Raw genomic sequence first — 21,590 nt, 5'->3', positions numbered from 1 at the left:
TTATTTCCTGCAGTCTACTCCTCTCATATATTTGCTTCTTTTTGTCTAGAGCCTTCAGGTGTGTTGTTAAGTCGCTAGTATGAGATTTCTCCAAATTCCTTAGGATGGCACTTAGTGCTAGGAACTTTCCTCTTAGCACTGCTTTCTATGTGTCCCATAAGTTTGGGTATGTTGTGCATTCATTTTTATTGAATTCTAGGAAGTCTTTAATTTCTTACTTTATTTCTTCCTTGACCAGTGGTAACTCAGTTGAGAGTTGTTCAGTTGCCATGAGTTTGTGGGCTTTCTGTAGTCTGTGTTGTTAAACTCCAACCTTAATCCATGGTGATCTGATAAGATACAGGGGTTATTATAATTTTTTTTTGTATCTACTAAGACTTGCTTTGTGACTGAGTATATAGTATATGAGTATATTTTGTAGAAGTTTCCATGAGGTGCTGAGAAGTTTCCATATTTGGTGTTTGGGTAAAGTGTTCTGTAGATATCTATTAGGTCCGTTTTAGTCATAATACCTGTTAGTTCCATTATTTCTCTGTGTAGTTGTCTAGAGAACCTTTCCATTGGTGAGAGTGGGATGTTGAAGTCTACCACTATTAATGTGTGGGGTTTAATATGCAGGTTAAGCTTCAGTAATGTTTGTTTTACAAATGTGGTGCCCTTATATTTGGGACATACATGTTTAGAATTGAGACACCATCTTGGTGGATTTGTCCTTTGATGAATATGAAATGTCCTTCTCCATCATTTTTGATTAATTTTTATTTTGAAGTCTATTTTGTTAGATATTAAGATAGCTACACCAGCTTGCTTCTTAGGTTCATTTGATTAGAAAATCTTTTTCTAACGCTTTACTCTGAGATAATGTCTGTGTTTGATGTTGAGGTGTGTTTCTTGTATGTAGCAGAAGGATGGACCCTGTTTTCGTATCTATTCTGTTAATCTTTGTCTTATTGGTGTGTGTGTGTGTGTGTGTGTGTGTGTGTGTGTGTGTGTGTGTGTGTGTGTTTCCCTTCTTTGGATTGGATATTACTGGTGTGGAATTATGTAGTGACTGTGTTTTCATGGGTGTAGCTAAATTCCTTGGGTTGGAATTTTTTTCTAGTACCTTCTCTAGGGCTGGATTTGTGGATGATATCAGTTTAATTTGACTTTGTCATGAAATATCTTGTTTTCCTCCATCTATGATGATTGAAAGTTTTACTAGGTATAGTAGTCGGGGCTGGCATCCATGATCTCTTAGAGTGTGCAATAAGTCTGTCCAGGCCCTTCTGGCTTTTAGAGTCTCCATTGAGAAATCAGGTGTAATTCTGGTATGTCTGCCTTTGTATTTTACTTGGCCTTTTTCCTTTGCAGCTTTTACTATTCTTTCTGTATGTTTAGTGTGGCGAAGGGAGTTTTTTTGTTTTTTTTTTTTTTTCCTGGTCCAGTCTACTTGGTGTTCTGTAAGCTTCTTGTAGCTTTATGAGTATATCTTTTTTTAGGTCAGGAAAATTTTCTACTATAAGTTTGTTGAGTATATTTTCTGTGCCTTTGAGCTGGGATTCTTCTTCTATTCCTATTTTTCTTAGGTTTGTTTCTTTACATAGTGTCCCAGATATCCTGGATGTTTTATGTTAGGAATTTTATATATGTAACATTTTCTTTGACCAATTAATCTATTTCTTCTATCATATCTTCAACACCTGATATTCTGTCTTCCATCTCTTGTATTATGTTGGTGATGCTTGCATCTATAGTTCCTATTCACTTTCCCAGGATTTCCATTTCAGGTTTCCCTCTGTGTTTTCTTTATTGCTTCTATTTCCATTTTCAGGCCTTGAACTGTTTTGTTTCATTAACTTTTCTTACCCCCTGGTGTTCTTGATATTCTTTAAAAGGTCTATTGATTTACTCCAATTTCTTGGTTATCTTTTCCTCCATTTTTTAAAGTTATTTTTTCATTTCCTCTTTAAGGAACACTACCATCTTCATAAAGTTATTTTTAAGGTCATTTTCTTGTGCTTCATCTGTGTTGGAATGTTCAAGTCTTGCTGTCCTGGGATAGCTGTGTTTTGTTATTGATTGTGTTCTTAAATTAGCATTTAGGCATTTGGATTTGGGATGATTATAGATCTTGGTGTCGATTCCTGTGTTTTGTCTTTGTTGGTTGAGTGTTTTGTTCTTTGGCTTCTGTTTCGTCTCTCACCTAAGTGGCCAAGGGTTCTGGTGACGGGTGAGTTTTCAGGTCCATTAGGGTGTCTCTGCTGGTGTTTTGGGAGCTTTGAGTTCCTTGATCTTCCAGTCTGGCTTCTGTTAAAGCCAAAGTCTTCTTGGGTCTCTAGATCCAGCCTGGCCTCCAGAAGCTGGAGTCTTTTTTCTGGGGTGCCTAGGACCAGCCTGGCCTCCTGTAGAGCGGCTGGGGCTGTTCTTCCAACTGGTGTGGACTGTGTCTGTGCCTATGAAGTCTGCTGGAGTTCTAGGGAAGGGCTGGTCACAGGGAGGATGATGAGGTGGAAGGGGTTGGGTGATGGTGTGGGTCTTGGGGGAGCAGAACCCAGGGAGTGGCAGCAGTCCAGCTAACAGGAGGACTACTTACCCACTTGCTGTGGACTGGTGAGGGTTGTAGCAGAGCAGAGGGATTCCTCTGGAGTGGGGGGGGGGGGCAGGACCCAGTGGTGCTGGCGCTGAGTGGGAGGGGCCAGGCCACAGGACAGGAGGATCACTTACTGGTTTTGGCTGGTGTGGTCTGTGCCTCAGTGGCAGAAGTCTGCTGGGGTTGGGGGCAGTGCCCAGCAGCAGCAGGGCCAGGGCACAGCTGGGATGGCTTTGGCCTGGGGAAGGTTCGCTGTGGACAGAATCCAAGGAGGGATACAGTTCTACTGGCAGGCGGATCTCTGTGAGTTCGAGGTCAGCCTGGTCTACAGAGCGAGTTCCAGAACAGCCAAGGCTGTTACACAGAGAAACCCTGTCTCAAAAAAACAAAACAAAACAACAACAACAAAAAAAACCCCAACAAAAACTCTCCAAATTATATGTGTTCATTGAATAATTTTTTTGAGTATGAAGTTTTTTTGCTTGGTATGTTTGGACATTTTATGTGATTATATATTAAACATGTATATTGTAAATTTCAATGATTTTAGTTTGGAAACATTTGGAAGCATTAAGTGTATTATAATTGATCGAATTAGTCAATCAGTAGATATTAACTGTATATTTTTTCCCTTAGAAAAAATAAATGGAATAGAAATAAACAGATCAATATATCTCTTGGCTTTGTAAAGTTTTCATATCTAAATGTTGGTTTGTATGTTGATGATCAGACTTTTACATGAATTTGACTTATACTTGAAATCTAGGTTAATAGTCCAAAGTTAGTCTAATAACTTTGAAGAAGCCTTTTTGTTTGAGAGAAAGCTAAGAAGATATTTTTTTGCAGGACAGTAAATATAAGATTGCAATAAATTGAGAATGAGGACTAGACATGATCTCAGTATATAGACTGGGCTGACCTCAGACTCATCATTCCTTACCTCAGCCTCTCTGTTGCTGGGATTACAGGTGTAGGCCACCAAGTCTGTCTTGGAAAAATGTTTAAATGGTACTTTGAATCTATAGAAAAAAAACCATTAAACATTTCTAAGTGTGATAGTAGAAAACAACTAATATGTGAACAGTAAGGAAAGCTAGATAATTGATGTAGCATAAAAGAGCTCTCGCTCCTTCTAAGATAACCATCATTAATAGTTCTGTTTAGTGTATTCTCTGGTGTGGTTTAATGCAGGCATTGTTTTTGTCCCAGAACACTTTTGTTATTTTAGTTTTTTCCTTCCATCTCTTAATAGTAAAATATGTGAAAATTTGATGAAAACACTTTGGTAATCTGAGTTTTAATAGAAAATACTTTGCTATTTCTGTTACAGCTCAGATTTAATAGAAGCTGTCTGTATTGTCTGGTACATTGTACTCATAATGTTAAATAGCATGTAAAATAGGCCCATATTATGTTAAATACTTTGAGTGAGGGTGCGGTGGGTATATCTTGTATCCTAGGCCAGCCCAAACTTGCTATGTAGTGGAAGATCACCTGCTCTGCTCCTGACCCTCCTGCCTCTGTTTCTCATGTGCTGGGTTTACAGGTGTGTGATACCACATGTTGTATCTATTTCCATTTTATAGTTAACTTTATTATGAATTACAAATATACTTTTAGTAAGTTTTGTCCAATTTGACTAAGTAGTAGTTGTCTAATTTATTAATGAAAGTAAATTAATTGAATTCCTTTGTTAACAAATCTTGGAAGTAAGAGCAATAACAGTTTTGCGGGGAGAAATTCATGGTTAACTTTATTTGAAGATGTAAATCTTTGATTTTTTAAGGGAAGGGATTTTTCAATTTGAGTATGTGTGCATGCATATGTGTGTGCTGGTGCATATGTGTGGCTGCTGTGCATGTGGAGGCCAGGGCTTGGCATGGAATGCCTTCCTCAATCACTTTCTTCCTTACTTTTGTAGACAGTCTCTGTTACTGAATCAGGAGCTCACAGATTCAGCTAAACTGGCTGGACAGCAAGCTCTGGGGAGCCTCCTGCCTCCATCTCCTTAGTTGTGGGATTAGAGGCATGCACCACCATGTCTGCATTGACCAAGTGCATTTGTACAAGAGCACGGGTGCCTAGGGAGAGCACCAGAAGGTGTGCGATCCCCATGGTGTTGGAGTTACAGACATCTGTGAGCCAGACACGGGTGCAGGGATCGGAGCTTGTGTCCCCAGGAACAGCAGCGACTGTTCCTAGTCACCTCTCATCACCTCTGCCTGGCTTTTTATGTAGATGCTGAAGATCTGAATTAGAACCCGGGATGCATGGCAGGCACTTTTCTCACGAAGCCATCTCCTCCGCCCTCACTTCGAAATGGTTGACATACCAAACAATCATTTTTAGAACTAGAGTGTTATCATGTTCCGTATTACCAATCTTTTCTTTGTTGACATTTTAAAAGTCAAATACACGATGAGCTAACAACACCTAGATTGAGGTTTGAGAGGAATCATTTCTTCCTCTAAATGAAAGTTAATGGTAATTTAGTTGCATGTGGTATTTTATGAAAATAAAAACTTCTAAGATTTTATTTTCATGCACACATACTTTTAAGATATAAGTGTGTATACATATATATTCTCTTTATTGTTTTCTTTTACCCTTTGTATACTTCAATCCATTTGAAGTTTTATTTCAGTAAAGTGTATTTGGACGACAGGAGAGCATTACAGAGTTAGTAAAAGTAAACGGAAGAAGTAACAGTTCCTGAGCCACACACGACTGTGGTTGTGTGCCCCAGTAATTCTGGCTCTTGGGAGGCAAAGGCAGGTAGATGAGGAATTCAAGGTCATCCTTGGCTGTATATAGTGAGCTCCAGGCCAGCCTGGACTATGTGAGACCCTGTTTCAGAAAACCAACCAAAGGATTTATCTTCCCACCTTTCAAAAAAGAAATCCTTACAAGAAGAATATTTCCACAGTACAAACATCGTTCCTTATGGAATTCAGAGACTTGAGGACCTGGGGTCACTCTTATTGGAAAAGATGACCAATGACCTATCGAAATTGTGTTTTTGCCTTGGTTTTGTTGAAAGATGTGGCAGTGTACTACACAGATAATAACATAGGCATAGTTCACCTCCAATAAATTCATAGATTTTATTAATATTCTTTTTTTCTTTCCATAAATAAAGAGCTGTTAAATTCTGTGCTGTTTGTAGCTTATTTTCATTTTATTTATTGAGCTTTATGGGTTTCTTTTGGCTGAGGTATCATTCTGTTATGAAAATACATTTATGAAGTCCTGCTTCAGATAGACTGTTCTAGGAAAGAGGGAGATTTGCTGTGCTGGTTGACGTGCTGTGAGTGATGTGTGAGCTCGGGGACAAAGGCACATGAAGGAGAGATAACGCCCTGAAGAACTGCAGAGGTGCTGTGAGCCAGGCCAGCAGCACTGCGTATCTAGGATCGGCACTGTCTGTCCAGCCAGAGCCCACGAGCTATTTTCAGATGCACTAGAGGAACTTTTATTAGAATCATGTTTGCCCACTAAGTGACAGATTTTGGCAACTTCTCATGGCATCTGGGTTTCATCTCAGTAGCTTGTTTGCTATTGTGGTAGATGTGGGCTGTCCTTATTCCATTAGGAGAGTGGAATTTAACATTTCCAATGAGGAGTAGAGGGAGGAGTGTGAGTGAGTGTGTGTGTGTGTGTGTGTGTGTGTGTGTGTGTGTGTGTGTGTGTGTCTCCCGAGTCTATAAATGTGTAGACTCAAATACTTGAGTCTAGTTAGGGCCTATATACAGAGACGTTATGATTTTTCTTTGGCCCTTGAAATACTGTTTTCTTCTCTAATTAGCAAAAAATAATGTATTTTATGCATTTTTAGGTAAAACATCTAAATGATGAATTATTTTCCTTCCCTAAATTTGACAACTATAAAATATGTTTATAATAACGTTTGCTTATTAAAAAAAAAACAAAAACCCTTTGCTTCTCTTTTTTAAATTCAGAGGCATCACTTTGGTGACAGATGTTCTGTTCCTTTCTCAGGCTAGCTGACACAGTTACAAGCCCTTATGATTACCTTTATATTTCATGTTCCTGTTCAGTAAAGTTTTATTACTTATGAGATGCACAAGTTACATATTCATAAGTTTCTTATACTCTTGATTACTTAAATTGTCTGCAGTCAATAGAAATAAGCTCCATTATTGAAATTCTCAGAAAAATAGCATAACAGTAGTATTTTTTCTATTTTATCAATATGTGAATTTTGATAAATATTTTTCTATCAAACAATAAGTTTTCTAAATTTGATAAAACTGCATTTTGCTATCACTATGAATACCTACTACACATGGGTATCATGGCTAGTTATGGTTTTATTTAACATAAATTCTTATTGTTTTCTAATCTCTGAGGAAAATATATTATTGATAGGATATTATAGAGGGGCTATTTTCCACGTGAGCATGGACTATCCTCTACTTTAAGAGAAAACAACTTTGTTCTCCTAGAACATTGATAGGTCTGAAAGGCCAGCTTAACTTTTGGTTGTTAGTAAAGTATATTCTTGTGTTTCACAGGGTGGTTATTTCCTTTACCTGAATTTCATTTCATGTTATTTGAAGGTGAAGGGTAGAACTGAAGTGAAGCAATAAAGGAAGCTGTAGACAGGACTGTCCACTCCAGCTTGATCTATGGTGCACACTGGCAGCCACGAACATTTCTCTAACAGAGGCTTCTCTTGTTTTCTTGGCCTCATGCCTTTGAGTATCACCCCATAACAAGCTTTTTACCATATTGATTTTTGTCTATTGTTTTTCTGGTTTAAACTTCATTGATGTCTGCTTTGGGATTTATTTTCTTCTATATGCTTACTTCAAGGGTTGTGTAAGTTCATTTTAATTGCCACCTTGGCAAGATCTAGAGTTACTTAGGAGAAAAGTTTCTGGGCATACTTGTGAGGCATCTAGATTAGGCTGAGATGGGAAGACCCATCTTAACTATGACTGGAACTATTCGATGAGATGGGATTCTGGACTGAATTAAAAGGAGACAGTGAGCTAAGTATCAGCATTCATCATTGTTCTCTGCTTCCTGACTTTGGATGCAATGGGACCAAATTCCTGCTGCCACAGTTTTTCTACTACGATGTATTGTGCTTTTGAACTGTGAGCCAAAGTAAAACCTTCCTTCCCTAAATTGCTTTTACAGAATATTTTAGCATGGGGACAGAAAAATGTAACTAATACAGGTATTTTTCTATCTCTGATACCTTCTTACTGCCATACATTTCTGTTTTTCTTTAGCTTTTTCTTTTTTTAAATCTTTTTTTATTAAAATTTTTTTCATTCATTTAACACACCAAAGATTCCCCTCTTCCCTCCTCCTGCTCCCCCAACATCCTCTCCAAACCCACACCCTACTCCCTCCCACAAGAAGACAAGGCCTCCCATGGGGAAGCATATCCAATAGAGGCAAGTCCAAGCCCTTCCCCTGTCTCAAGGCTGCATGAGGTGTCCCATCATAGGTAGTGGGCTCCAAAAAGCCCGCTCATGCACCAGGGATGGATTTTGATTCTACCTTTAGGGGGCCCCCAAGCAGATCAAGCTACACAACTGTCTCTCCATGCATAGGGCCTAGATGAGTCCCATGCAGGCTCCACAGCCATTGATCCAACTTTCATGAGTTCCCACTAGTTTGGTTTGGTCATCTCTGTACGTTTCCCCATCATGATCCTGATGCCCTTGCTCATAGAATCCCTCCTTTCTCTCCCCGACTGGACTCCTGGAGCTCTGCCTGGTCTTTGGCTGTGGATCTCTGCATCTGGCTCCATCAGTCATTGGAGAAAAGCTCGGTGATGACAGTTAGGGTATTCTCCGATCTGATCACTGGAGTAAGCCAGTTCAGCTCAGGCATCCTCTCCACTATTTCTAGCAGTCCAAGCTGGGTTCATCCTTGGGGATTCCTGGCAACTTCCCTAGCACTTGGTTTCTCTCTATCCCCATATCTCCCTCCATCATGGTATCTCTCATTGCTTTCCCACTCCATCCCTGTTTCATCTTTAGCTGTTTCTTACACCCTTTGATATTTTCATTCAGTTTAATTCACATTGTATTTAGAAGAGGTTTAATTTCAGTGATGCCAGAAATGATGATGGTGTTTTGAGTTTCCACATCTATAAAATGTCTTATTATTTTAAACTGTAATTTTGTAACATTCATTGCTGCTCAAACTCTGGCTAATTACTTGTCTTGGTTCCTTTTTATTCCTGTGAAGAGACATCATGGCCAAGACAACTTAAAAAAAAAAGCATTTAATTGGAGGCTTGCTTACAGTTTCAGAGGATAAGTCCATGATCATCATGGTGGGGAGCATGGCAGCAGGCAAGGTGTGGTGCTGGAGCAATAGCAGAGAGCTTCCATCTTGATCTGTACGTTGGAGGAGAGAGGGAAAGACTGGGCCGGATGTGGCTTTTGATACCTCAGTGACACACCTCCTCCAGTAAGATGACGCTTCCGCCACAAGACCACACCTCTTAACCCTTACCAAACAGTTCCACCAACTATAGACCAAGAATTCAAACATGTGAGCCTATGCAGTGGCCATTCCCATTCAAACCACATTACCTTACTTGGAAGTTGTATTTGTTTATCTTTTCCTTAGATTCAAATAGAAACTACCTGAAAAGTTATGGCTTTGTTTGATGAATGGTTTCCTTCTTTTCCTAATCCTCCTATTATAGTACTATCAAAATTATTCAAGAAATATTTGGAAATTGACAATTTCTTAGAAAATTATTCATTTTACAAAAAATTGTAGACTTGTTGATATATACTATGTCAACAAACGCATTAGAGAAACTTCAGAGTAGGGACAAAAATGTGTCCATGGCACAATAAGGACTAAAACCATAGACTTCCTCTTTCATTAGTTTGACTAAGAGTGAGCCCACTTTGAATTCTTCGCTTCTCTCCGTGTGTCTTCCATCTGTCCATAGCTGGGTTGACTGACATTTGGATAGTCTGTCTTTTGTGTGTGTCTGATCTGTCTGTCCCCGTTGCCTATATTGTTGTGCCTGTGTCTGTTCTGTGTCTGTTGCTTGCTGTGTCTCTGTCCTGTACCTGTCTCTAACAAAGAGCTTTGCTCTGTGTTTATTGAACAGTACAGAAAACAGTATGAGAAAGGAATGAGGGATTCCTGACAGAAATCTTTCACAGAATTTTATAAGTGAAGAAATCAACTAACCCAGAATAGCTCTCAAATCCTCACACAGATGTTATCAACCTCTCTCTACTTCCAATATTTATGGTGGATATTGGTTTTGTTTAATGTTGCTTTTGACCTATTGGCTGCTATTAGCAAATGATTACCACAACATACATATACATGCATACATCCATATAATCAGAGTCAGGGCATGGAAGAGTATAGAACTAGGATTAAAGCTATAAATTTAGCTTAGCTTGTAAAGGCTGGTTGTGTGGGAAGTTCAAGGTGTAGTAGAGTTGGTTACATTGTTCTAAAGGCAGGTTAAACTTAACCAGGCTGAGTAGTAGGTTAAATACATTAGTGTTAAATGACCTCAAAGGCATATAATTAATATGGCTAAGAGGTTTAGGAAGAGCTAGTCTTTTTGGAGTTGAGATATTTTCAGAAAAATGAAGGATATGCTAGGTAGGATATGCTGTAGCACAAATCTTAAAAGGTCTTATTAATAAAAACAAACCTGGAGCCAGGTATTGGAGTGAACACTGGAAGATCAGAGAAGCAGAACAAGCCACAGCTTCCTCACCTTGCCAATTCCTCAGTTGATCAGTTGATCTCATTTCCTCAAACTGGAACCCCCTGTGGTCTCACCCGAATGGATCTCATCTGAACTTCTGGTAAAAGCCTAAAAGCTTAACAGACCCTAGTTCCTGGTCTTCATGCCTTTATATACCTTTCTGCTTCCTGTTGTCACTTCCAGGGATTAAAGGCGAGAGTCACCATGCCTGGTTGTTTCCAGTGTGGCTTTGAACTCACAGAGATCCGCATGGATCTCTGCCTCCAGAATGCTAGGATTAAAGGTGTGTGTGCCACCATTTTCTGGCCTCCATGTCTGTCTAGTGGCTGTTCTGTTCTCTGACCCCAGATAAGTTTATTAAGGTGCACAATATATTGGGGAACACAATGTCACCACAATATGCTGTACATCATCATACAGTTTTGAAGCATTTTGTGCACTAATTTTAAATACATTTATAGACTTTTAAATAGATATTTATATTAACATCTCTGTGTATCTAGATAATGTTTTGCAGCAGTTACCTGGCTGTTGAGACAGAAGTGTAATAATATGTAAAAGAATGACCATGACTGTTTCAGTAGCAGAGATCTACTTGTGTCTCTCTGTTGTCCCTGAATTATAGCATGTTCCAGTTTGCCTGGTTTCCCCCGCCCCTTCCAGGGTCTCTTACTTAGCCCCAGCTATGAATACCAGACATATTCACAGAGATGGCTTGTCTCTGCCTCTGAATGCCACCCCTTGTCTGTGCCACTGTCCACCAGGATGGCTTTTTTAGGGGGTTCTGAAGAGTGTAACTAGTGAGCCATCTTTCATTCCAGGCTTTCATGCTTGCAAGGAAAACACTTTACTGACTGAGTAACCTTACCAGCCCAAACTTTTAAAAATGTATTTTTTAAGATTTGCACGTAGTTATGTGTGTGAATTTGGGTGGGACTGAATTTCATTACATGTAAGAGTGAAACAACCACCCCCTACATACTTTTTGTTGATATAAACAGTACTGTGTAAGAAGATAACTGGAAGTCTAAATATTCCTGATCCAAAATAAAACAAAAGAAGACATTTTTATGTTGAGCTGCCATTTTAGAAGTTTGAATGAAGATTTAATGCAGTTGCATACACCATTCCTTTTACATTTATCAGGTTGTCAGTGCTAAGTATCTAGAGTTCTCCAACGTGGAGTAGTGTGTACTCAGGCTCTCTATAGCTTCATTATCAAATGTGGAGTTATGAGTACTCAGGCTGTCTATAGCTTCATTATCAAATGTGGAGTTATGTGTACTCAGGCTGTCTATAGCTTCTGCCCAATGTGGAGTAATGTATACTCAGGCTGTCTATAGCTTCATTGTCAAAGAGACAGGTTTGTTCGTTTGTTTTTCTTTGCTGCTTTTGGTATAATGCTTGGAGCCTGATAGGTAATTGGCACTAATATAATTTTTCTAAGTTTCGTGACTGTCTGAAAATCAGAAAGGTAAGGGCAGAGTGAATGTAGTGTCTTGCAGTTTGAGGGCATGACGTCTAATCCACTATTGTAGGGAAGGCATGACAGTCGGAGTATTAGGCAGCTGATCACATTTCATAGTTATGAAGCCAAATTCTTTCTTTGATGCCACAGTTACCCTGATATCCAAAGACTTAACAAAGGAAGAGAATTACAAACCAATCTCCCTCATGAACATTGATGCAAAAATACTCAATAAAATACTGGCAAACAGAATCCAAGAACACATCAAAAAGATCATCCAATATGATTAAGGAGGCTTTATTCCAGAAATTCAGGGATGGTTCAACAAATGAAAATCTGTGAATGTAATCTGCCATATAAACAAGCTGAAAGAAAAACCCCACATGATCATCACATTAGAAGATAAAAAAAGCCTTTGAGAAAATCCACCACTGCTTCATGATAAAACTCTTGGAAAGATCAGGGATACAAGGAACATACCTAAACATAATAAAAGCAATATACAGCAAGCCAACAGCCAACAACAAATTAAATGGAGAGAAACTCAGTGATTCCACTAAAATCAGGAACAAGACAAGGCTGTACACTCTCTCCACATCTATTCAATATAGTACTCAAAATTCTAGCAAGAGCAGTAAGACAACTAAAGGAGATCAAAGGGAAATAATTGGGAAAGGAAGAAGTCAGCGTATCACTATTTACAGATGACATGATAGTGTGCATAAGTTACCACAAAATCTCTACCAGTGAATTCCTACAGCTGATAAATACCTTCAGCGAAGTGGCTGTATACAAGATTAACTCAAAAAATTTCAGTGGCCCTTTTATATACAAACTATAAAAGGGCTGAGAAAAAAATCAGGGAAATAACACCCTTCATAATAACCACAAACATTATAAAATACCTTGATATAAAATAACGCTAACCAAACAAGTGAAAGACCTAAATGACAAGAACTTCAAGTTTTTGAAGAAAGAAATTGGAAAAGATATCAGAAAATAGAAAAATCTTCCATGCTCATGGATTGGTAGGATTAACATAGTAAAATGGCTATCTTACCAAAAGCAATCTACAGATTTAATGCATTCCCTATCAAATTTCCACATAATTCTTTACAGACCTTGAAAGAACAATATTCAGCTTCATATGGAAAAAAAAACCCAGCATAGCTAAAATCAATCCTGTACAATAAACCAACTGCTGTAGGAATAACCATCCCTGATGTCAAGCTCTACTACAGAGCTATAGTAATAAAAACAGCATGGCATTGGCATAAAAACAGACACAGTGATCAATGGAATTGAATCAAAGACCCTGATATAAATGCACACGCCTATGGACACTTGATTTTTTGACAAAGAAGCCAAAATTATACAATGTAGAAAAGAAAGCATCTTCAATAAATGCTGCTGGCATAACTAGATGTCAGCATGTAGAAGAATGTACATAGATCCTTATCTATCACCCTGCACAAAACTCAAATCCAAGTGGATCAAAGACCTTAACATAAACCCAATTATACTGAACCTGATGGAAGATAAAGTGGGAAATATCCCTGAACACATTGGCACAGGAAACTACTTCCTGAATAGAATGCCAGTAGCATGGACACTGAGATTGACAATAAATGGGACCTTCTGAAACTGAAAAGCTTCTTTCTGTAAGGCAAAGGACACTATCAGTAAGACAAAACAGCAGCCTACAGAATGGGAATGGGAAAAGATCTTCACCAACCCCACATCTGACAGAGGGCTGCAGATCTCTAAAATATATAAAGAACTCAAGAAACTAGACATCAAAATGCCAAATAATCCAATTAAAAATGGGGTACAGATCTAAACAGAGAATTCTCAACAGAAGACTCTCAAATGGCCAAAAGACACTTTTAAGTAATTGTTCAGCATCCTTAGCTATTAGGAAAATGCAAATCAAAGTGACTTTGAGATGCCATTTTATACCTGTCAGAATGGCTAAGATCAAAAATGCTAATGACAACCTATGTTGGAGAGGATGTGGCATAAGGGGAACACTCCTCCATTGCTGGTGGGAATGAAAAGTTTTTCAGCCACTTTGAAAATCAGTATGACTTTTTCAGAAAATTGAGACTCAGTCTACCTCAAGACATACCATTTGGGCATACACTCAAAAGATGCTCACTGAAACCACAAGGACAACTAATTTAATGGCAGCTTTATTTGTAGTAACTAGAATCTGGAAACAACCTAGATGCCCCTCCCTGGAAGAATGGATAAAGGAAATGTGGTATATTTACAAATGTAGTATTACTCAGTTGTTAAAAACAGTGACATCAAGCAATTTGAAGGCAAATGGGTGGAACTTGAAATAATCATCCTGAATGAGATAACCCTGACCCAGGAGGACAAACTTGGCATGTACTCCCTCATAAATGGATATTAACTGTAAAGTAAAGGATAACCGTGCTATAATCCACAGACCCAGAGAGGCTAGGTAACAAGGAAGTTCTAATGAGGGAAGCATGGATTTCCCTGGGAAGGGGAAGTATAGAGATCTCCTGGGCAAATTGTGGGTGGGTGGGAATGGGAACATGAGGGATCGTATTGAAGGTGGGATAGAGAGGGAGAGTAATGAAAGAGATGTCTTGATGGTGATGCATTTTGAGGTTAGGTAGAAACCTGGTGCAGTTCCAGCTGTCTCTCAGCCATTGCCAGCAGTCTTTTGTGGGGATATCTTTGTGAAATTCTGTGGGCCTCTCTAGCACTTTGCTTCTTCCTTTTCTCATGTGGTCTTCATTTACCATGGTCTCCTATTCCTTGTTCTCCCTCTCTGTTCTTGATCCAGGTGGGATCTCCCGCTCTCTTTCCCTCGACCCTTGCCGTTCATTGCTCCCACTCATGTCCAGGCTGTTCATGTAGATCTCATCCATTTCTCTGTCATTGGGTGATCCCCGTGTCTTTCTTGGGGTCCTGTTTTCCAGGTAGCCTCACTGGTGATGTGAGTAGCAGTCCAGTCTGGTGATGGGATGGCCCAAAAACCCTAATAGTTGTGCCAGAAACCCCATCCAAGTACTGAGGAATCTGGATGCAGACATCCACGGCTAGGCCCCTGGTGGAGCGCTGGGAGTCTAATTAGCGAAAAAGAGGAGGGTTTATATGATCGAGAATTGTTGAAACCAAGGTTGGATAAAGCACAGGGACAAATAGCCAAACGAATGGAAACACATGAACTATGAACCAAAGGCTGAGGGGCCCCCAACTGGATCAGGCCCTCTGAATAGGTGAGACAGTTGATTGGCTTCATCTGTTTGGGAGGCAGCTGTGCAGTGGTGCCGGGTCCTGGGCTCGCTGCATGAGATAGCTGTTTGAAACCTGGGACTTATGCAGGGATGCTTGGCTCAATCTGGGAGGAGGGGACTGGACCTGCCTGGACTGAGTCTATCAGGTCGATCTCAGTCCTGGGGGAGACCTTGATCTGGAGGAGGTGGGAATGTGGGGGGTGGGCTGGGGGGAAGGGAAGGGGGGCAGGAAGGAGGAGAACAAGGGAATCTGTGGCTGTTATGTAGAACTGAATAGTATTGTAAAATAAAATAAAAAAAGAAAGAAAGAAAGAAAAAGAAAGAAAGAAAGAAAGAAGAAAGAAAGAAAGAAAGAAAGAAAAGAAAGAAAGGAGAAAGAAACCTGGTGCAAGGGAAACTCCCAGGAATCTATAAGGATACCCAACTAAGACTCCCAGCAATAGTGGATACTAGCTTGAACCTGGCCATCTCCTATAATCAGGTTGGTGACTCCTAATTGTCATCAGATGCCTTCACCTTGTAACTGTGATGAAAGCAGATGCAGAGATCCACAGCCAAACACTGGCCTGAGCTCCGGGAATCCTGTTGTAGAGAGGGAGCAAAGAGTTTATGAGCCAAGGAGGGTCAAGGTCATCACAAGGGAACCCACAGAGACAACTAACCTGGCCTTATAGGAGCTCACAGACACTGGACCAACAGTTAAGGGACCCGCATGGGAGGTGACCTAGGCTCTCGACATATGTGTGACAGTTGTGTAGCTTGGTCTACTTGTGGGATTCTTAGCATTGGGAGCGAGGGCTGTCCCTGATGCTTTGACAGGTTTTTTTAGGAACATATTCTTCATGATGGATTGCCTTACCAAGCCTTAATACAAGGGGAGGAGCTTAGTCCTACCTCAACTTGATATACCATGCTTTGTTGATACCCATGGGAGGCCTGCTCCTTTCTGAACAGAAACAGAGGAGGTGTGGATTTGGGGGGAGGTGGGGCCAGGGAAGGACCTTTAAGATTATGTGCCATGTTTGGTTTTTTGCTGTTATACTTGTGTGTGTGTGTGCGTGTGCGTGTGCGTGTGCGTGTGTGTGTGTGTGTGTGTTTTTATCAGTGTTAAAGTTTAGTAAAGAAGACTCCTGCTAATTTTGGTTATTGTTAATGTTATCTTTTTAGTTACAGGGAAAGGCACATGTTTTGCTCATCCTGGTTTGCTCATTTTATAGCTATTTTCTATTCATTTTGTTTCTGAAGGGTTTAGATCAAGAATTACTGTTGTTCGAATTTCTAATGGTCTTATAATAAAAAGCCTGGAGCAGACATTGGAGTAAATGCTGAAAGATCAGAAAGACAAAGGAAAAGGAACAAGCCACAGCCACCACCTCTTACCTCACCAACTCCTCAGCCTGAAAGAGTCTAGTCTTGTCTCCTCATGCCTTATATACCTTTCCCAAGCAAAGGCATGAGATCTCAATTGCTAGGATTAAAGGTGTGTGACTCCCAAGTGTTGGGATTAAAAGTGTGTGCCACCACTGCCTGGCTCTGTTTCTCTCCTACACTGAGTCCATCTCATGTAGTCCAGGGTGACTTTGAACTCACAGAGATCCAGATGGATCTCTGCCTCCCGAGTGTTAAGATTAAAGGTGTGTACCACTACTACCTGGCCTGTATGTTTAATCTAGTGGCTTGTTCCGTCCTCTGATCTTCAGGCAAAGTTTATTAGGGTACACAATGTATCACCACAGATTATAAGTGAAAATCAGACTGTATGTTTAGTTTTATTTATGTATGTCCATGAAAGTACATGGCAGGTGCTTTAGTGGTCCATTCTGCCACTGGCTCACAGTGTGTGAAATCAAGTAGCGTGGTCAGTTGTCATCTTCTCAAAGACCCCTTGTTCCTTTTATTTCATTTCTATTTTCTTGTTGTCAACACACATTTAAAATAAAATAAAGCACAACAGTGTAAGCAAAGCCTTTCCCTGAAGGATATTCTTAGCTATGCGGAGAAAATTCAGCCAATGATATGTAAAGAGTAGTTATGGGTTTGTGAGGAGACAGTTATCTGCTATGTAGCTCCTTTTGTTATAAAGCAGGCAGAGGATAGAAACACCGAAACACAGTTCTCAGATTGGCTGCTACAAGCCATTAGTTAGTGCATTGTCTGAAGCTATGTTGTGTGAAGAGTAGGTATTCCTCGTTGGGCTTCTTCAATCTGGAGTTCTGTCTACTGAAAGTGTTTGGAGGGCTGATTTGTGCAGGAAGTAGCTAGTCAAAAAGAGGATGCCATTCGAAGATGGAATAGAGTCCTCAAGGATCCTCTGTGTGCTGAGACATAGCTCCTTAGTTGTTGCATTGTGGGAATGTTCTCCACAGTGGGCTAGGCTGTGGAGAGAGCAAATGAAAGGAAGTGGGTGGAGCTAAATCATCAACCACAAGGAAAATACTTGAGTGCTTCGATAGCAGATGTACATAAGCTGTGACCAGGTTTATAGTGCCAGACATAAATTCCCTCCTGTGGATTAGACCTTAGATTCAATCAAAACGTGGTTGGATTCCCCTGGCAGACTTGCCACTCTTGCGCCAGTGGGTTCATTTTGCCTAGCTAGTGTTAGTGTGGCACGCAGGGTCTGTAACTGAATCCTGTGGATGACAGTTTACCTTCAGCAGCCAATTCAGCACCTTCTAGCTCTATGGACACTGGTCAGCAGGAAGGGAGCTTAAAGTGAGTTCCAGGTTGATTCTCTGTCCTGCAAACAAAGCACATGGGATCTTCAGCAACAGAGGTTTCCCGTCTGCTGGGCAAGCACCAGTGGCGGCAATTGCCTGTATTATTTTAGGGGACTTGAATCTCCCGAACCAACAACTTGTAGAGAGAGAACCCACCCGTGGCACTGAAATTTTATTTAATAATGCATATTTTTTGGTAGCAGCTTTATATATCCAAACAGAATATTTTATTCAGATTCTCTTGCCTTTTTGTTTGTTTGTTTTTGTTTTTTTAAAACAGGGTTTCCCTGTGTAGTTTTGGTGCCTGGCCTGGTCTGGATCTCGCTCACAGAGATCTGCCTGGCTCTGCCTCCCCAGTGCTGGGATTAAAGTCGTGCGCCACCGCCGCCCGGCTGCTTCTCTTGCTTTTTAATTAGTTTACCGAGTGTCAAACTGTGTGTTTTTCATACATTCATGCAGTTTTGACTAGCCCTCTCTCCGCACCTTTTCCGTCTCCTCGGCCGTCCCTCCTCTCAGACCTTTCTACTCCCGGTGTCCCCTTCTACTTTCCTGTCACTTCTAAAGCCTCTTTTTTATTTGTTGTTGTTTTGTGAGACAGGGTTTCTGTATTACTGCCCTGGCTGTCCTGGAACTCACTTTGTAGATGAGGCTGGCCTGGAACTCACAGAGCTCCTCTTGCCTCTGCCTCCCGTGAGCCACCACACCCAGCTAAAACCTCTTATTACCCCCCTCTCAGGGACTGCTTTCCAGTTTTCTGGCATTGCCATATTGATTTTTATTGTTGCTATATGTTAAGTATCTGAAAATTTTCTTAAAGTCTAAATATAGTAATATTGCTAGATTCTGTAATTATAGTGGAGACAAATATCCATCTAAATTAATCTGCATAATAATTATTTGCGAGTAATGTTTTATACCTTGGGAAAATATTTGTGACTTTGAAATTTTAATGAAATTGAATGATGATATGATCATGACAGTTTAGAGTCTGGATAGTCAGATACTGTGTTTATCTCTTTTTCCTGTGGAACCCTCCTGGTAGTATTTGTCTGAGCCACAGAACGTTTCCTCATTGTACTGCTTCCTGAGTTAATAACTGACCTGTTTTCAGTAAACTTCTACTTAGACAAGATGATGAATGTAAGATCTTATATGTAGTCCTACAAACAGCCAGACCTTTTGAAACTTTTATTGCAATTCTTCATTGGACTTAAATACTTTGGAAAGTGCTTGAAATTCTTATTTGTAAGTGTGTTTTTTTAATGTAAGTTTTATACCAGTTTTATTGCATTTTAATACATAACTGAGTATCTTTAAGGTCCAATGTCTTTAATGATGACTCCTACAACTATGTAGCTTGGCATTGAAACCCTCCACCGGTGAGAGAGTCTCCTTGGCACCGTATGTCAGAGAAGGCTGCAGTGGTGTTGATGTTCAGAGCCTAGGCATGAGTGCTGCAGTGAGGCAAGGGCCCCGTCTGTGAAGGAGGTGAAGCTGCCATTGGGCCACAGCCATCGTGTTCTTTAGGCTCCACAATTCACCCTTTGATTCCGAAAGGATATGGGTTGAACTGCCCACTTGTGTGGCAATGACCGCGAAAGATCTGTCAGTGGATTAAAAGGCTTGGTTTCTCTGAAAACAGTGGTCTTTTGGTAGTCATGGTAAGGGACTTCCTAAAGGAACTGTCTGAAGAAGGGGAAAGCACTGGAAGCAGACCGTTGGGTTGGCCGGTCCTTGCAATTGCTCTTTCCTGGTCATTGTGTAGTCTATGAGCAGGTCCAGCTCATCCCTGTAAAAATGCTTCCCTCATTCAACAGGAAAAGAAGATACCAAATGCCAGACAGCACAGAGTAACTGGCCAGGTGACCCTGGACCAGGAAGTTATCTATTAGTTCAGCTGCCCTCAGAAATTCCAGTGCTTTGTTCAGGGAAAACCTTCTCAGTTCTTTAGCCATTAACACCAGTGCACCCTCTAGGGCCATTTAGCAATGTATTTTGATGGATTCATAAAGTAGGATTACAGTGCAAGAGGAATGCTTCACAGTATACTATTCCATAGAATATCCAATGGGGAATCGTCAGTTCGGATAGCCTCTCTTTTAAAAGTCCATAGAGAAAATAATACAGTTTGAAGGCGTGACTCCATCCAACACTCTGTGAAGCACTCGGTAGAAGTGCTAGCAAAGCTGGTCTCTCTGAGATCTTGTACTTCTTAGTGTGTCTTCACCCTCCTTTAAATAGCCCTCTTCAGGAGACTGAGAAGTAGGCAGGAAAGGTTTAGGTAGTTTACTACTTCTAGCTATTAAAGAGCTTTTGTATTGTACTAAATAATACCTGATCAAGGAAGACATCCTAAGCGAATCCATCATTATGTGTCAGGACAGGAACTCAGGGCTGGAAACTGGAGGCAGAACCATGGAGGAACTGCTTGCTGCCTCCTTCTCTGGCTTGGCTGGCTTGCTCTGTGTATGTGCTTTTAGATAGTCTTTTTTGGGGAGGAGGAAGAGAGGGAAGAGAAAACGATCTATTTTTCTTTTTCTTTATTTTAATGGAAACCATTAAGGAAATACTGGATGATTTGTAAGTGTTCCCTTTAGATAGCATACTAAATGTATAAACTTTTTTTGTGCAGGTTTTACCTGGATCATCTCGTCAGAGTTACTCACCTTCTGGCTTTCAGGATTTCAGTAAGTGGGAATCAGTGTTGAAAATAAAAGAAGGACTTCTAAGGCAGAAGGAAATTGTAATTGATAGGTGAGTCTGCTTTTTAATTACTCACTATTTCAGATGGTAAAAATATGGATTAATGAAATAATTACAATTGCATCACTACTTAGAATTTGAAATTACAAACAAATTAATGTCTCATGTGTGCCCTCTCTAGTCCCACGGCATGCAAAAGCTATCAGAACTGAGGATAGGTGTGTTCCTCTGGTCTTTGACATGCTCTACATTTGCTTTAAGATTGTCAAGGGTGTTCATATTAAGACGCTTTAGAAATTAAGGAGGATTTTTTTTTCTGTAGCCAGTGTTAATTGTTGCTTATTTTTGTGTGCAATGATAGAATAAACAAAGGAAGTAAAAAGATAGCTAAAAAGAGCTGGAAAAAATGGGATGAAATAGAAAAGGAAGTTTAACATCATGAGCCGCCCAGTTTCTTATCAAGGAAGGAGGAGCTACTTCCAACAGTAGTGTGTTTTCTCCTTGTGGAGCTGAACTAGGGACTGAGCCTTCCAGGGTAGGCTGCTTAGGGCTGGAGCTACAGCTCAGTCCAATAGTAAATTGCTTGTCTCCTAAGCACAAATTCCCAATACCATAAAGTGTGTGTGTGGGGGGGGTGCTAGTATTTCCCCAGTGGTCAAAATTTAAGGGGATTGGGAATGTAGCTCAGTTGATAGAGTACTTGCCTGGAATAATAGTACCCTAGGACCATCTAAAACTGGGGTTAGTTAAAATGCCTGTATCCATTGGACTTAGAAAGTAGAGACAAAAAGGCATGGATTCAAGGCTATCTGTGGCTATATCTCGAGGTGGAAGCCAGCTTGGGCTACATGGGAGAATGGAGAGGAGAGAAAGAAAGGAAAGAGGAGAGAGAGAAACAGAAGAATTGAAAATAGACTTCTCAGTAAGAGCAAGCAGAAGAGATACCTGAACCAACAACACACAAATTGCAACACAGAATTTACCAGAAACATGGATGGGCGTGGGGTAGCAAAGCAACATGACTTCTTTAAAAGATCATAATTCTTCAACTGTTGAACTCAAATATATTGAGTTGAGTGAAATGACAGATGAAGATTTCAAGAGTTTCCTGGTG

At 40.2% G+C, this 21,590-nt stretch overlaps 1 protein-coding gene and 1 long non-coding RNA gene across 14 annotated transcripts in view; one reads left to right on the top strand and one right to left on the bottom strand.

Moving 5' to 3' along the window:
• Window positions 1-21,590, top strand: part of Cep85l (centrosomal protein 85L) — a 121,061-nt gene that overhangs the window by 64,737 nt on the left and 34,734 nt on the right. For all 13 annotated transcript variants that reach the window (XM_076552474.1, XM_076552477.1, XM_076552479.1 and 10 more), the window contains one exon: window positions 20,406-20,527. In XM_076552474.1, coding sequence (XP_076408589.1) covers window positions 20,406-20,527 — 122 coding nt within the window. The remainder of the gene's footprint in view (window positions 1-20,405; window positions 20,528-21,590) is intronic.
• On the bottom strand, window positions 15,562-20,407 carry LOC143268867 (uncharacterized). Its single transcript, XR_013045000.1, has 3 exons — window positions 20,108-20,407; window positions 17,705-17,793; window positions 15,562-15,635 (listed from the first exon to the last, which is right to left on the bottom strand). It is a non-coding gene; the product is annotated as an uncharacterized LOC143268867 (long non-coding RNA).

The sequence above is a fragment of the Peromyscus maniculatus genome, chromosome 16 (assembly GCF_049852395.1).
Source record: "Peromyscus maniculatus bairdii isolate BWxNUB_F1_BW_parent chromosome 16, HU_Pman_BW_mat_3.1, whole genome shotgun sequence".
NCBI lineage: Eukaryota > Metazoa > Chordata > Mammalia > Rodentia > Cricetidae > Peromyscus > Peromyscus maniculatus.
Note: the sequence above shows the minus strand (reverse complement) of the source record. Positions and strands in the feature narration are given on the sequence as shown.